This window comes from Pristis pectinata, chromosome 8 (genome assembly GCF_009764475.1).
Source record: "Pristis pectinata isolate sPriPec2 chromosome 8, sPriPec2.1.pri, whole genome shotgun sequence".
Classification (NCBI taxonomy): Eukaryota; Metazoa; Chordata; class Chondrichthyes; order Rhinopristiformes; family Pristidae; genus Pristis; species Pristis pectinata.
In genome coordinates, this window is record NC_067412.1 from 37,627,044 (window position 1) to 37,641,514 (window position 14,471).

Genomic DNA, 14,471 nt, shown 5'->3' on the forward strand with positions numbered 1-14,471 from the left:
TTGTGGTTTGTAACTTACTGCTGTGTTTTCTATGTAACGACAATGACTGCACTTCTGATGCACTTGTCTCACTCACTCCTCTTCTGCGGCTCTAATAGGCACTGTATTGGTAGAAGTCTTTCTTTGCTGTTCTCTCAGCTTAACGGCTGAGTCTGCTGTTCGTTATTTACCAGAGATAACGCTTTGTATGGTTGATAATGAAAAGTTAAAGGGAAAACATCAAAATACAAAGGATAAAAGGAGTTGTAATAAAGGATAAGATCCAAGAACCTTATCTGAAATCTAAAATAGAAATTGCATGAACCAATAATCTTAAAAGGAACTGTTGTACATATAAAGAGAAAATAATTTGTGTTCAAATTCTAGAAAATGTATTTTTCTTTAACTTTTTATTACATATCTTTGAATTACCAAAATGTGAGTTACTATATAAAACACTAACAACAGCAGACTCCAATTTCCTTTCCTTTACATGAGTTGAATATTTAAAAGGACATTATATTCCCATTATTTTTTTTATTTCAAATGTTTTATGTACTGTAAATACATACAGTATATGTCTTTCTCAGCATTCATTATAGCATCAATTCAGTACATTTTTTTTTACAAGTCATCGGTACCATTTATGTTAAAGAAACTTATTGCACAGGGCCCAGTCCCTCAATCTCCAGTGCTGGCAGGACCCTAGACTGTGGTTCTTCTCTATAAGGCATTTGTAGCGGCTGCACAGAGCTTCATTGTGTTCCTTAGCATATGCTCCTGGGCTATGCCAGTCAGTAATATTCACTTGCAGACATCTCCTTCCATTAGGCTGTCCAAAACCTGTTGGTCTTCCAAAGTGCTTCTTTCACCAAGTACAACACAGGTCCCTGGGAACAGCCTGTAGATTACAGAATCCTCTGTTGTGCAGCTACTCAGGGCAAACCTTAACAAGGATCACTGCATCTTTTACCACACCTTCTTTGGCAAATACAGTCCACAAGAAGGTCTCAGCAGCAGAGAAACAGGCCCCTTGGCCCACTGAGTCAATGCTGATCATCAAGCACCTGTTTGCACTAATCCTACTCTAATTCCATTTTATTCTCCTGACATTCCTCAGATTTTTACCTCTCAACTATGGAGGAGAAAAGGACAGTTGACATACAATGCCCTTACAGAGCTTGAAGGATAGATGCTTCCTCTGGCCAAGGAGTCCAGAACTAAAAGGGGTCACGTTCTCTAAATAAGGGAGAAGGCCGTTTAGAACTGAAACTGAGAAGCAATTTCCTCAGTTGGATGGTGATGAATATCTGGAATTCTATACCCCTCGACACTGGTGGTCCAGTCATTGCATTCAAAACAGGACCAGTTTCTGTAAATTAGAGGTATCAAGCCAGATACAGGTAGGACAAGACAAAAATAATGCTGGCGAAGAAGATTAGTCATGAACGTTGAATGGCGAAGTGGGACCGAATGTGTGCTCCTGCTCCGGGTTATGCTCTTACGTGGACTCGCCTGTGGGTTGGTGGACAACCTGTGGCCTCCAGTCTGGCGCTGCGATCGCCGCTCTGCCTCGCTCAGCTGCGCCGCCTGCGGCCGAAGCGGCGAAGAGCAGCCTCTGGTGCGCACGCGCGTCCTATCTTTTTAAAAAAATGACCGCCGCGGTGCACGCTGGGATTCCGACCAAGATGGCGTCGCGTGTGCTGTCTCGGTGCCTCCGCCGGTGGCCGCAACCTTGGGGCGGGCCAAGGACAGGCCCGGCGCTCGGGGCCCAGCTCCCGGCCCTGGCCGGACGAAACCACCTCCATGGCTTCAGTGGGCAGGTTCCCGCCGCAACGCGCCCGGCTCAGGTAATGAGAAGGGTGCAGCGTGGCTCTGAGCCGGGCAGGGTTCCGCTCAGCCCCGGGGATGGTGGCGGGGGATCGGGCGCTGTCTCAGGTGGGCTCTGGTAATGTTACCTGTTGCAGCAAAGTACTCAGTCCCAGCCGGAAAATTCCGTTTATTTTCTGCAATCATTCCTTGAAACCAGGATTTAGACTTGGGGGAGTGCAGCTCCCACTGATCTCTGCTCCTGTCGGTTGCCAAGGTCAGGGCAATTAAATAAAAGTATAGTTCTCAAAATGAGCAAGGAATGAGATTTGCATTTATATAATGTTTATCATGAATTCAGAGCTTTGTATAACAGCAGCTTCAGTGATGGATAGGCACGGAAGTAAGTTGGGAAGGGGATATAAGGGGGTTGCAAAGGGAAATGGATTATGAAGTGGGTAAAGATCTGACAAGTGGGATATAATTTGGAAAAGTGAAGTTTTCCATTTTAGTAGGAAATGGAAGTGGTGAGAGATTGCAGAACTCTCAGAATCTTGTATCCCAGTGATCCGCAGGAAGCAGACATGTAGGTACAGCAAGTGATTAGGAAATCTAACAATATTATTGCCAGGTGAATTGAATGCAAAAGTGCTTCATGTCTTTGGAGAATTAGTGAGGCAACATCTGGAATGCTGTATGTTCCTTGTTTAGTGAAGGATCTTGAATGGTCTGAAGCACCTCTCAGAAGATTTACTTGACTAATACCGAGAATGGGAGGGTTGCCTTATGTGGAAAGGTTGGACAGGAGTACAAATTCATCCCCTCGTGCCTACTACACCATTCAACAAATTCATGACTGATCTTCTACCTCAGCATCATTTTCTTGTCCTATGTGTTTAGAAGAGTGAGAGGTCAAGAGTGGCTTAATTGAAACACAAGATACTGAAGGGTTGACGCAGTGGATGTGGACCAGTTCTTTCTACTGGTGGGAAAATCTGGAATTAGGGGTCACGTTTTAAGGAGTTACCCATTTGCTAAGCAGGTGAAAGGTTATCATGAATAGGAGTGTGGGGTTGAGGATGATAGTCAGATCAGCTGTGATCTTATTAAGTAGTGGAGCAGACTTGAGTGTCCAATCCTGCTCGTAATTCATATGAATGTATTTATCACTTGCATAGCAAAAATATCCCCCAGTGCTTCACGTGGGTGGGTTCAAACAAAAAGATCAAAGTCGAGCTACTTCAGGACATTGGTGAGAGACCACACCTGGAATATTATATGTAGTTTTGGTTGCCATTCTATAGGAAGGATGTGATTAAGCTAGGTGGTACGTGCAGAAAAGATTCTGGAGGGCTTGTGTTATAAGGAGAGACTGGATAGGCTGAGATTGTTTTTGCTGGAGGGAAGGAGGCTAAGGATTGTCCTTGTAAAGATCTACAAAATCATGAGGTGGATATTCACAGTCCTTTTCCGAAGGTAGTGGAGTCTAAAAGCAAAAGGCATAGGTTTAAGGCAAGAGGCGAAAGATTTATAGGGGACCTGAGAGGCAAGTTTCTCACAGAGGGTGGTGGGTATGTGGAATGAGCTGTAGAGGCAGATACAAATGGTGTTAAAAAGACATTTAGACAGGTACATGGATAGGAAAAGTTTAGAGGCAAATGGGACTGGCTTAGGAAGGCACCTTGGTTGGCATGGATCAGTTGGTTCAAAGGGCCTGTTTCCATGTTGTACAACACTGTGACTCTATTTCTGGAGATATGAGGACAGATGATTAAAAGCTTTGTTAGTGAGGTGGGTTTTAAGGGTGTCATAAAGCAAGAGAGAGAATTATATACAGGGAACAAAGCTGTTTTTGAAGACATTTGAACAAAGAATTCCAGAGTAAATGGTTACAGATTTGGGGACATAAGGAAAGGCTGAAGAAAGTATGGTAGTTCACAAGGATGGTTGAATTTTTTTTATTGAGGAGAAGGATGATGATTAAAGGTGAGGGAGGTGGTACATTATGAAATTGTCAACAATATCAGTTATCATAGATGACCAGAAGGAAAATTGGATTGCTAGAAATGTTGTAGTAATCAAATCATAGGATGTATCTTGTGATGAGGTGAGTTGAAAGAGCGACCAAGGGACAATAGAGGAGAAACTATGTTTGGGGTTAGGCCTTGTACAGTGGGTCTGGGACAACCTAGAACTTTGGCCCAGTCAGTAGGGGAAGAAAATTCAGGCAAATGAGTTGCAAAGGGAGGAGCCAGGGTTGGAATTGGTTTATTATTATCACTTGTACCGAGGTACAGTGAAAACATGTCTTGCATACTGTTCATATAGATCAATTCAATACATAGTACATTGAAGTAATACAAAGTAAGATAATACAATGTCATAGCTACAGAGAAAGTGCAGTGCAGGTAGACAATTAGGTGCAAGGTCATAATGAGGTAGATTGTGAGGTCAAGAGTCCATCTTATTGTATTAAGGAACTATTCAATAGTCTAATAACAACGGGATAGAAGCTGTTCTTGAGCCTGGTGGTACGTACTTTTAAGCTTTTGTATCTTCTGCCTGATGGGAGTGGGGAGAAAAGAGAATGTCCAGGGTGGGTGGGGTCTTTGATTATGCTGGCTGCTTTACTGAGGCAGCGAGAAGTATCGAGCCCATTGAGAGGAAGCTGGTTTCTGTGATGTGCTAAGCTATGTCCACAACTCTCTGCAGTTTCTTGTGGTCATGGGTAGAGCAGCTGCCATACCAAGCCGTTGTGCATCCAGATAGGATGGTTTCTGTGGTGCATCGATTAAAAATTGGTGAATGTCAAAGGGGACATGCCAAATTTCTTTAGGATGGGCTTTCTTGGCCGTGGCATCTATGTGGTTGGACCAGGACAGGCTATTGGTGATGTTTGCTCCTAGGAACTCAAAGCTCTCAACCCTCTCAAACTCAACACTGTTGATGAAGACAGGAGCAGGTGTACCGCCTGCTTCCTGAAGTCAATGACCAGCTCTTTTGCTGATATTGAGGGAAAGGTTGTTGTCATGACACCATGTCACTAAACGCTCTAACTCATCATTATTTGAGATCCGTCCCACTATAGTTGTATCATTTACAAACTTGTAGATGGAGTTAGAGCAGAATCTGGCCACACAGTCATGAGTGTATAGGGTTCAGTGGTTTATTAAGTTGTTTTGCAGTTTGAAGAAGTCATAAGTTAGCTCTGAGCTCCAAGTTGATCCTCTAATGTTGCTGAGCTTTGGCAAATGGATATGAGGTCCAATATTGCTTTGAAATCTAACCAGACTGATAGTTAAACTAATTGTTTGACCTACCTGTACAAATCTGCAACCTTGGATTTAAGGGAGTGGAAATGTGGATTACAACTAGGAACAGCCATAGTGAGAGTATTATTTTAACAACTGGGGCATCAAAGGTGGAGGGAAGCCTTTGTGCATTCCAGTAGCTGCAGAAATGAGGCTAAAGGTTAGATAGTCGAGATTCTGAAAGTATAACTGTAATTAAATTAGGGGAGGATATTTTCTGGGAGAGTACATAGAGGGAACTGGTTTTTTTGGGGGGGGGGGGATGGAGGGGCAAAGGGGATGAGATTGGGGAGCAATACCAGGAAGCGGTCAGCATATATAATTGAGAAAGTGGAAGGTTATATTCAGTGGCAGAATCAAAGGTGTGACTGAAAATACAGATTAGGGAGTTTACATTGAAAGAAAGATTAAAGGAGTGTAGGAGAGTGGTGAATTTGAAGAGAAAATGCAAGATGAATTAAGATAGTTTGAAATCACCAAGGATGGGATGTTGCATTGTGCAGAGGCTCAGGGAAGAAAGCAATTAAAATACGAGGGAACTTTTATGGTGTTTTGGTAGGCAGTGAACAAGGGGAGAGAGGGGTAGAGCATGGTACAAGAAACAGAGGAAAGTGCTAGTGAAGTAAGGGGACACCAGGTTCTGATTTTTGTGATGAGCCTGACAAAGAGTAAAAGATACTTGGCAGGGAAGAATTATTTAGCAGGTGAATTGACATCATTAGTTTCTGTCAATAATGATCCAATTGCCAACAATAAGTTCATGAATGATCTATTTTTCTAAATTGTATGTTCAAGGGGGCAGATGCAGAGAGGGGCAAGGAAACAGGGCAGCTGTCCAAAGGGTGGCACTAGACTGGGTGAGTTGGATAGGAAGGATATCAGTATGGTTAAGCCCCAGTGTTGGAGAGAGTTGGACTGAGCAATGGAGCAACAATGACAAATGCCTCATTAGCCGTTCAGAGGATGCTAGGGGAGCCGCAAAGAGAGAGACTGTTTTAAGAAAGAGTCGGCTCCACGATAGTAGCAGGAGAGTGAATAGGTGGAAGAGTGGGTTAGATTTGAGTCAGGATTTCGAGGGGTGAGAGGCATGGCAACAGAGAAAGTGGAAAAGAAAGAAAGAGAAGCGGTGATACGTCCAAAGTAGATGGAACACGCACTTGGGTGGACATGAAGGTAAATAAAAAGTTGTGTGTGCTTGGCGATGTGAAAATTATTAGAGTAAATTTGTTCTTTCAAACATACAAAGAATGATAAATATATCACAACAAACATAGAGAAGGTTTGATAGCACAGCAGTTAAATTACTGTGCAGATCTATTTTAGGGATATCTATTGAGGGATAACCGTAAGTTTTCTTTGCAGAATGGTAGGAGGTTTGCCTGCTGTCCTGGCCAATATTTATCCTGAAGTCAACACCAGCAGCCAAGTATTTTTAAATGGAATGCTCCTTGCTTCAAGATAATCTCAGATTAGTGCCGTGCTACTTCCCGTGCTGCTGTCCCTCCCCACTCGACTGAAGCAACTGCTACAACAGCGTCCAGCTTTTTTATGAGCTAAGGCTGCTGGTTAAACCACTGGAGGGGTTGAAACATAAAATGATGGAACCTCAGTTTATCAGACAGTATCTGCTTAGAGAGCAAGTTAATATTTTGGACCAATTAACTTCTGTCAGAACTGAAGGGATATGCTTCAGCTCTCTTTCAGTTCTCCAGTTCATATCTCTTCCAACTGACTATTAAGAGGTTGGCTGTATACTATATGACACTAAACATTAAACTCTGCAAGTTTAATGTTTAGTGTCTGCAAATTTGTAATTATACTTTTGAAACCATGGGAGTTTCATTCATAAGGTATCTTTATTAGTCACACGTACATCGAAACACAGTGAAATACATCTTTTGTGTTGAGGGTTCTGGGGGCAGCCCACGAGTGTCACTATGCTTCCTGCGCCAACATAGCATGCCCATAACTTCTAATCCGTACGCCTTTGGAATGTGGGAGGAAACCGGAGCACCCGGAGGAAACCCATGCAGTCACGGGGAGAACAGACAAACTCCTTACAGACAATGGCCGGAATTGAACCCGGTTCTCTGGCGCTGTAATAGCGTTACACTAACTGCTACACCACCGTGGCTGCCATTAAGTGTAATTGAAAAAAATCTGAAAATTGTATGGGCTTGAAATTCAGTCAGTCTTCAAGCAATTGTAACATTCCGCTCCTTTCCACAAAACCTGCAGTACATCCCAGCTCTGAGTTACCTGAAAGCTTGACATTATGCTGCTTCCTGATACTGTGGAAGTTGTAAACTCTTGACTTGAACTGGTGTTCTGTGACTCTTGAACTGGTGTTCTGTGACTCTTGAACTGTGGGATGGATTATATCAGAGTAATGCTGTTAATGTATTTTTGCATAGAAGTATGTTCTTTAGATTAGACTAGACTAGGTTATTCACATCTTTAAAATCATTTTATTTTCCCCTATTGCAGAGGTGCAGTTTGTTGCAACAGACATGTCGCCAGTATGGGGATCTGCCGCCTCTTACACTGAACAGCATCCAAGATCGAGTACTGTATGTGTTAAAACTGTATGACAAAATTAATCCTGATAAGGTACGGAAACCTTTTTGTATGTGCAATGAATAATTTATTTTCCTGTAGAAATATGATGTCAATGTTTTTTGTTTTAAGAAGCAAAGGTTAATAGGGAGATGCTTAATTTATAATCTCAAGAGAACTTGATGAAATAAGCCAGCACCACGTGAGGGGTTTTGGGGAGGCAGCATATACCTCAGAGCCAGCTGGCCAATGGCAGCAAAGGGTTGTATCGCCTTGAATCAAACTCTCCATAGATGCTGCTTGACCCACTGAATATTTCCAACATGCTTTTATAAATTTTCTGCATCTGCTGTTTTTTTGCTTGTGATGTCAAACAAAGTTTCTGCAAAAGATTATTTTATGGTTTTTGGTGAGACGGGGGCTGGCAGAGGTGGGCAATATATATGTACTGGGAAAAATTCCATTGTGCATTTGAATCCATTGGTGCAATTAGATGGGAGATCATGTTATTTTCTAACCAATTGGTTTTACAAGTAGACATATATAAAACCTTGCCATTGTGCCTTTTTGACCCAGTGGGTGCAGTAGCACAATGGTACATTAGTGGATTAGTATTTGGAGACATCGGGTTGCATTGCCAACCATGGAACTTGGATTCGTATAATTAATGCTAGAAAAAAAGGAACTTGTCAGCACTGATAATGATAAAATTTTAGTTTGTCATAATTGCATATCGTTCATTAATATCCTACAAGAAAGGAAATCAATTAGATAAGGTGAAATATATATTTCTAGTCCTAGGGGGTGTTTAATAAATGCTGTAGAGTCAGAGATTTTTGAGACTATCCAGAGTTGTACCAAACACCAATGCACTGAGCTATAAAGGAGAGGTTGATTTAGAATTGGGAATATACACAACATTTATGTGATACATTTACAATCAATGTACCAGTCAGATACTTGATGCTGAAATCTTGCTGGAGAAGGAGCTGGTTGTAAATGCTTCCTGTTGATTGGATGATCACAGCAGTGGATGTTCCCCTCCCAATTCTATCGAGAAGGTCAAAAGTTAATGATTTTGTGGAAAATCTCCCTCTATTCCATTTCTCTGTGGGAAAGTTTCTGTGGCAATTTCTTTAGTTGCAGCATGTTGGATCAATGGGAACTGTGGATTGTGGGAGCTATGAGCTTTTCAGGCATCTTGAATGTAACAGGATGTTGCCATGACTTAGCTTCCCAAATGCTTTGCTGCACTCCCTCTTTGGAGAAAGTTTTTTACTGCATCCTCTTTCCGCTCTTAATTATAAACAGTAAAGCTGAGTTTTATTTTTTAATGATTGTACCTCCCCCCTCCTACCATTTAACTTGGTTTGTGGTTTACACTTTGTGAACACTGTGTACCAGTGAAGGTGGCCCTCCACCCAGAAGCTAGTGATGGGTAAGGGCATGATATGGGAGATTGTAATCTTCTTCCCGTCCTTGAAGAAAAACTCTTCAGAGTACATTACAAGGCAGATGATGCTGGGGGGAAAAAGGCAGCAAAGTGGTACAGAAGGTAGTGCTGCTGCCCCTCAGCTAAGTGAATCGGGCTCAATCCTGACTTGCGGTGCAGTCTGTGTGTGGAGTTTGCACATTCTCCCTGTGACCACACGGGTTTCCCTGGGTTCTCTGGTTCCCTCCCACATCCCAAAGACGTGCTGGTTGGTGGATTAATCGGTTGCTTTAAAATACACCTGGTGTCTGTGGATGATAGGGAGTTGATGGGCATATGGAAGGGAATGGGGTAAGGGAAATAAGAAGGGGAATGGAAATTGTTCTAAGGGTCGACATGGACTTGATGGGCTGAACATGAAATATGAGAAAAATTTACTTGTTTGATGTTTCTTGAAGTGATCGATTGCCGGTTAGGCTAGGTGTCTCCGTTGATTCCTCGTGGGTGATTTTTTTGTTTGTGCACATCTGGTATCCTCCTATATTTACAAAGCTTTCTCTCTTTTCAAAGCTTTTAATAAGCTCCCATTTTATGAAAGATTTGGGATTGGACAGTTTGGATCAAGTGGAGATCATTATGGCCATGGAAGACGAGTTTGGTAAGATCTGCATTCTCATTTCCTTTTCCTCTGATTCTGAGCTTCAAATGAGTGTTGTGATTGTCCTCTGCATTCTGTTCCCTTTCCCTGAAAACAGTGATGTATACGGTGTAGGTGTAGTATACATGGATAGCCTGCCAATGCCATATTATCATGTGTGAGCCTAGATCTAGTTATCATCTTTAATCCTCACCATGTGCAGACACTCCGCAGCTCTTTTTGTGATTGTATTCAAGCTCAGTGCCATTACCATGGATAACAAAGTAGTTAGTGCCCCCTTGCAGAAAGCCCTGGAGGCTACTGAGTAGCAAATAATATTGTGCTACACATGCCAGGCAATGACCACCTCTTCCTGACATTCATTAAACATCGCTGCCAAGACTGAACCACCCTCCCCTCACTTCCCATATCAGCACCAGCACCTTTGGCCACAGCCTACTGACCTCCTATGTAAATGCAAGATTAGATTGGAGGTTGGACATTCTGTGACAAGTAATTCATCTCTTGACTCCCCAAAGCCGTTCCACCGTCTATAAGGTTAGGAGTGGAATGGAATACCATTTATTTACCTGGTTGGGTGCAGCAGAGGAACTTGTGCAAAGGTGTCTGCTTGATTGGCAATCAATCTCCCACTTGAATGTTCATTTCCTTCACCACCCACAGTGGGTGCGGTATACAGTAACTTTTGGTTCAAGTGCAGCAGCTTGCCATGGTTCCTATGCCAACAGCTCACATCCACATGCATCGCCACCTAGAATGACGAGGCTGACAGCTGGCTCCAGGGTACTTGATGGATATCTGGTATAGAGTGACGCTGAGTAATATTTATTCAAGCCAGTGGGGAATGATGCCCATAAACCAGGCTGCTGGTCCCTAGGAGCCACTGATCTTCTTTTCTGTCTGCTGCAGGGTTTGAGATTCCAGATGCAGATGCAGAAAAGTTAATGACGCCGGAAGAGATTGTAACATATATCGCAGACAAAAAAGATGTATATGAATAAGATTTTTTTGTCCCTGAAGAATCACAACAGGGTAAGAGCTTTCGTATGGCTAAAGGGGAGGGAGCAGGATGCCTACACATTAATCCGTTTCCAGTCACATAATCTGTTAAGAGCAAGGGAAAATTGATCAGATTTGTTCTCTCCCAAATCTTGGAGTCAAAGATAATGCAAAGACACTGGAAATTTGTGACTGAAGAATAAATATTTGAGTTGTTGCGATGGGGTGGTGAGGTGTTGTATTTAAAGAATTGCTATGTTTAAAGCCAGCCTTCAGATTGAGAGGAGGTTGGGATTTGAGAGCTCCCATTAGTAAGAGAAGGTCTTTGTAGGAATCATCCAATATGACCCAGCAAGTGGAATCGTGGTTGTGATATGGATATGTACTTGGAAGCCAATGGAACAAAAGCATTGTGAATTAGTAATCTAGAGATACAAGTTCAAATCCCAGCACAGCATTTAAGGAATGTAAATTCAGTTCATTAAATAAATCTGGAATAAATAGTTAGTATCCGTAATAGTAAGCATAGAACTACAGGACTGTTATCCCTTTAGGGAAGGAAATCTGACATTCTGGCCAGATCCGACCTGTGTGTCTCTGCAAAGTGGTTGAATGTTAATTGCCATAAGATTGCTGCTAAAAGCCACCACTTTCTAAAGGGTGATAAATGCTGGCACTGATGATGCCAGCATTTTTTTTGAAAAACACCAAGTAAAATATCTCCTTGCAGAGTTAACTACTGTATATCCAATTAGACACCATACTTGCACAATCTAAAGATCAACTGTACTAACAGCCTTTCCATCCATGATCTGCAAACTCGGCACAGACTAGGGAACAGGCCAGTTGTGTGAAGGAATACTTACTGGTGTAGACTGATCAGTGATACCTTTGGGGAAAAATTTACAAACAATTACATAAAATGATTCTGAAATTAGTCTTTTGCTTTTGCAGGTACTTGATGTCGGAAGTGTGTGAAACACCCAATATGTTGACAGTGCTTGAAGTACAACTTACTGCTCTGGCTCTTGTTGTTTGAAACAAGTGAAATATCACTTTCTCAACAACCTTTCCTGAAGTCAGATAAAGAATAAATTACTATTGAAGACTTGGGCCTGGGCATGTGTTGCTGTTTATTAATCAGATCACTCAGATACACTGAATCCTAGATCAGTGAGTAACAGTGGCTGTTATTTATTAGAAATGGGAGGGGGGTGGCATTCAACCCCTTCAGCCTATTCTGCCATTCAGCGAGTTTGTAATCTGTGTCCCATTCCACATAGTTTGGGTTGTTTTTCGTGAGAAAGTATCCCACATATACACCATCCTTTATGTTTCCTATTTTCTATCCTGAATGTCCTGGTTCTTATGAGGCTTTTGGTCCCTTCCCAGACATTCCTACCAGCAGGAACAGTTCCTCTAGTTAGTTCACCAGTTCTCTTCAAAATCCTAAATGCTGTAATCAAATTGCCTTTAGCCTATATTCCAAGGAGTGCAAACTATTGTTGGGCAATGACATTCAGTGTTACAGAATCAAATCAGGTAAATGGAGTAAAGATATAAAACAGTTCTCATCTAATTGAATAATGGAGCAGGCTTGAATGGCTAAAGAGGTGGCTTCAATTAATGTTTTTCCTATTTAAATCATTGAAATCTGTGGCATAAGGTGACTGGTTGGCCCATTTGTGGCTAAAATAATGTCATTGGGACATCTCCCATTCCAACTGTTGGTCTGTGGCCTTGTACAATAAAACACAAAGTATTCATCCAGGTACTTAATGAGATCAGCGTTGTGACCTTTATCACCTTTTCAAGCCCCATCATTCTGAGCGAAAAGAAGATTTTCCTCAACACCTCCCTGATGCATTTACCAATTATCTTAAATTTGTCCCCAAATTATTGACCTTTTTTTATTAGGGAAAATACGTCAAGCCAGTTGTTTGAAAGAAGAGAAATGTAAAATTACAATTCCAATCTTTCCTCCTATACTACCCCTGGCAAAATCTGAGTAAATCCCCTTGAACTTCTCCAGTGTAATCGCATCCTCCCTGTTGTGTGGTGACCAAAACTGTGTGCAGAATTATATTTGTGGCTCAGCTGGTTTATATGGGTCTAGTGTGCCTTCCTTACATTACCCAATAAAAGGGAAGTATCTTGTATGGCACTATATTACTTATAAAGCTAACCTGCTATCTTCAGCAATGTGAAGCCACGTTCTCTGTTACTCTATGCTTCTGTTTTCTACCATTTATTCCCTTGCTTTGTTTGTACTCCACAAATACATACGTCATACCTCCAAATTGACATCCATTTGTCATTCATTTTGCCCACCTGATATATTAATATCTTTCTCTAGTCTGCAGCTTTCTTCATCAATTTCAACCACACTTTATGAATGATACTAAAGTTGTATACATATTGGTACATATGCCATGAAAAGCAAGGCATCTGCCACTGAATCCTGCTGAACCCTACTGCAGACACTAAAACATGGCCTGACCAAAGTCAGCCAGTTTTGGATCCAACTTGCCACTTCTCTTGGACCTTGCAAGTTTTTATTTTTCTAAGTAGTCACTTGTCAAATGCCTTGCTCAAATCATGTAGATCACACCAAATTAGCCTTTCTTCTTAAAGTTCAATTGTAGTCAGATGTGACCTTCCATTCTGTGTGTCCTGAATTTGTGCTTTTCCAAATTATACTATCACTCAGAATTTTTCCCAAATCCAATGCCTTGCAGCCCTAATTTGCATTTTGTGGTTCCTTTCATGTCCCAAAGTGCTTCAGGAGTAATTGGAGAACAATTGACAGTCAAGAAAGTTGGTGATCAGACCAGTGACCTAAAGCACATTTGAGGAGTGCAGAGGGGTTAGTGAAGGTTATTCAAGAGCTTGGGGCCTAGACAGTGTTATGGTCAATCATGAGTGATTAACAGTGCAGCACAGAAGGAGGCCATTTGTTGAAGATTGGGGTGAAGGAAGTTGGGAATTTGAACACAAGAAATGGCAGGAGTAGGTCATAAGTTTCTTTGCTATTCATTGATCATGGTTGATTTGATCTTGTCTTGGGTTCCACTTTCCTGCCTGTTCCTCCTCAGATGTTGACTCCCATGTAATCCAGAATGCTGCCTGTCTCGACCGTAAATCTATTTGATAACTCGGCCTTCACAGCTCCCTCCAAGGATTTTTTGATCCCTGAAGAGAAGAAATTTCGTGACATCTCCATTTCATTCTGAAACTCTACCCTAGGTTGTACATTTCCCCATGTGGAAAAACATCTCACAATCTGTCCTGTTAATCCTCCTCTGAATCTGGTGCTTCAATAAACAAAACCCTGCAAAAATTCTGTTTTCATCCACGATTTTTGGTGAATTGATGGTTTTCAGTTAATAGGCATAGTTATATAATACAGCACAGAAACAGGCCACTTGATAGAACAGGTCCATTGCAGCATTTATACACCACTAACTAACCAACCTCCCTCCCACTCCAAGATAGAGTTATACAGCATGGAAACAGGCCCTTTAACCAACTGGTCTGTGCTGACCAAGATGCCCCATCCAAGCTAGTCCCATTTACCAGTGCTTGGCCCATAACCTTCTCAACCTTTCCAAACCACGTACCTGTCCAACTGTCTTTTAAAAGTTAGTATTGTACCTGCCTCAACCACTTCCTCCAGCAGCTCATTCCACATAGATACCACCCTTTGTGTTTAAAAAAAATTGCCCCC

At 41.9% G+C, this 14,471-nt stretch overlaps 1 protein-coding gene across 1 annotated transcript; it reads left to right on the forward strand.

The window, feature by feature from the left end:
• Positions 1 to 1,644: 1,644 nt before the first annotated feature.
• On the forward strand, positions 1,645 to 11,856 carry LOC127573416 (acyl carrier protein, mitochondrial-like). Its single transcript, XM_052021621.1, has 5 exons — positions 1,645 to 1,829; positions 7,587 to 7,709; positions 9,658 to 9,745; positions 10,655 to 10,777; positions 11,699 to 11,856. Exons 1-4 carry the CDS (start codon positions 1,668 to 1,670, stop codon positions 10,744 to 10,746), a joined length of 465 nt encoding a protein of 154 aa, XP_051877581.1. The 5' UTR covers positions 1,645 to 1,667; the 3' UTR covers positions 10,747 to 10,777; positions 11,699 to 11,856.
• Positions 11,857 to 14,471: the final 2,615 nt, after the last annotated feature.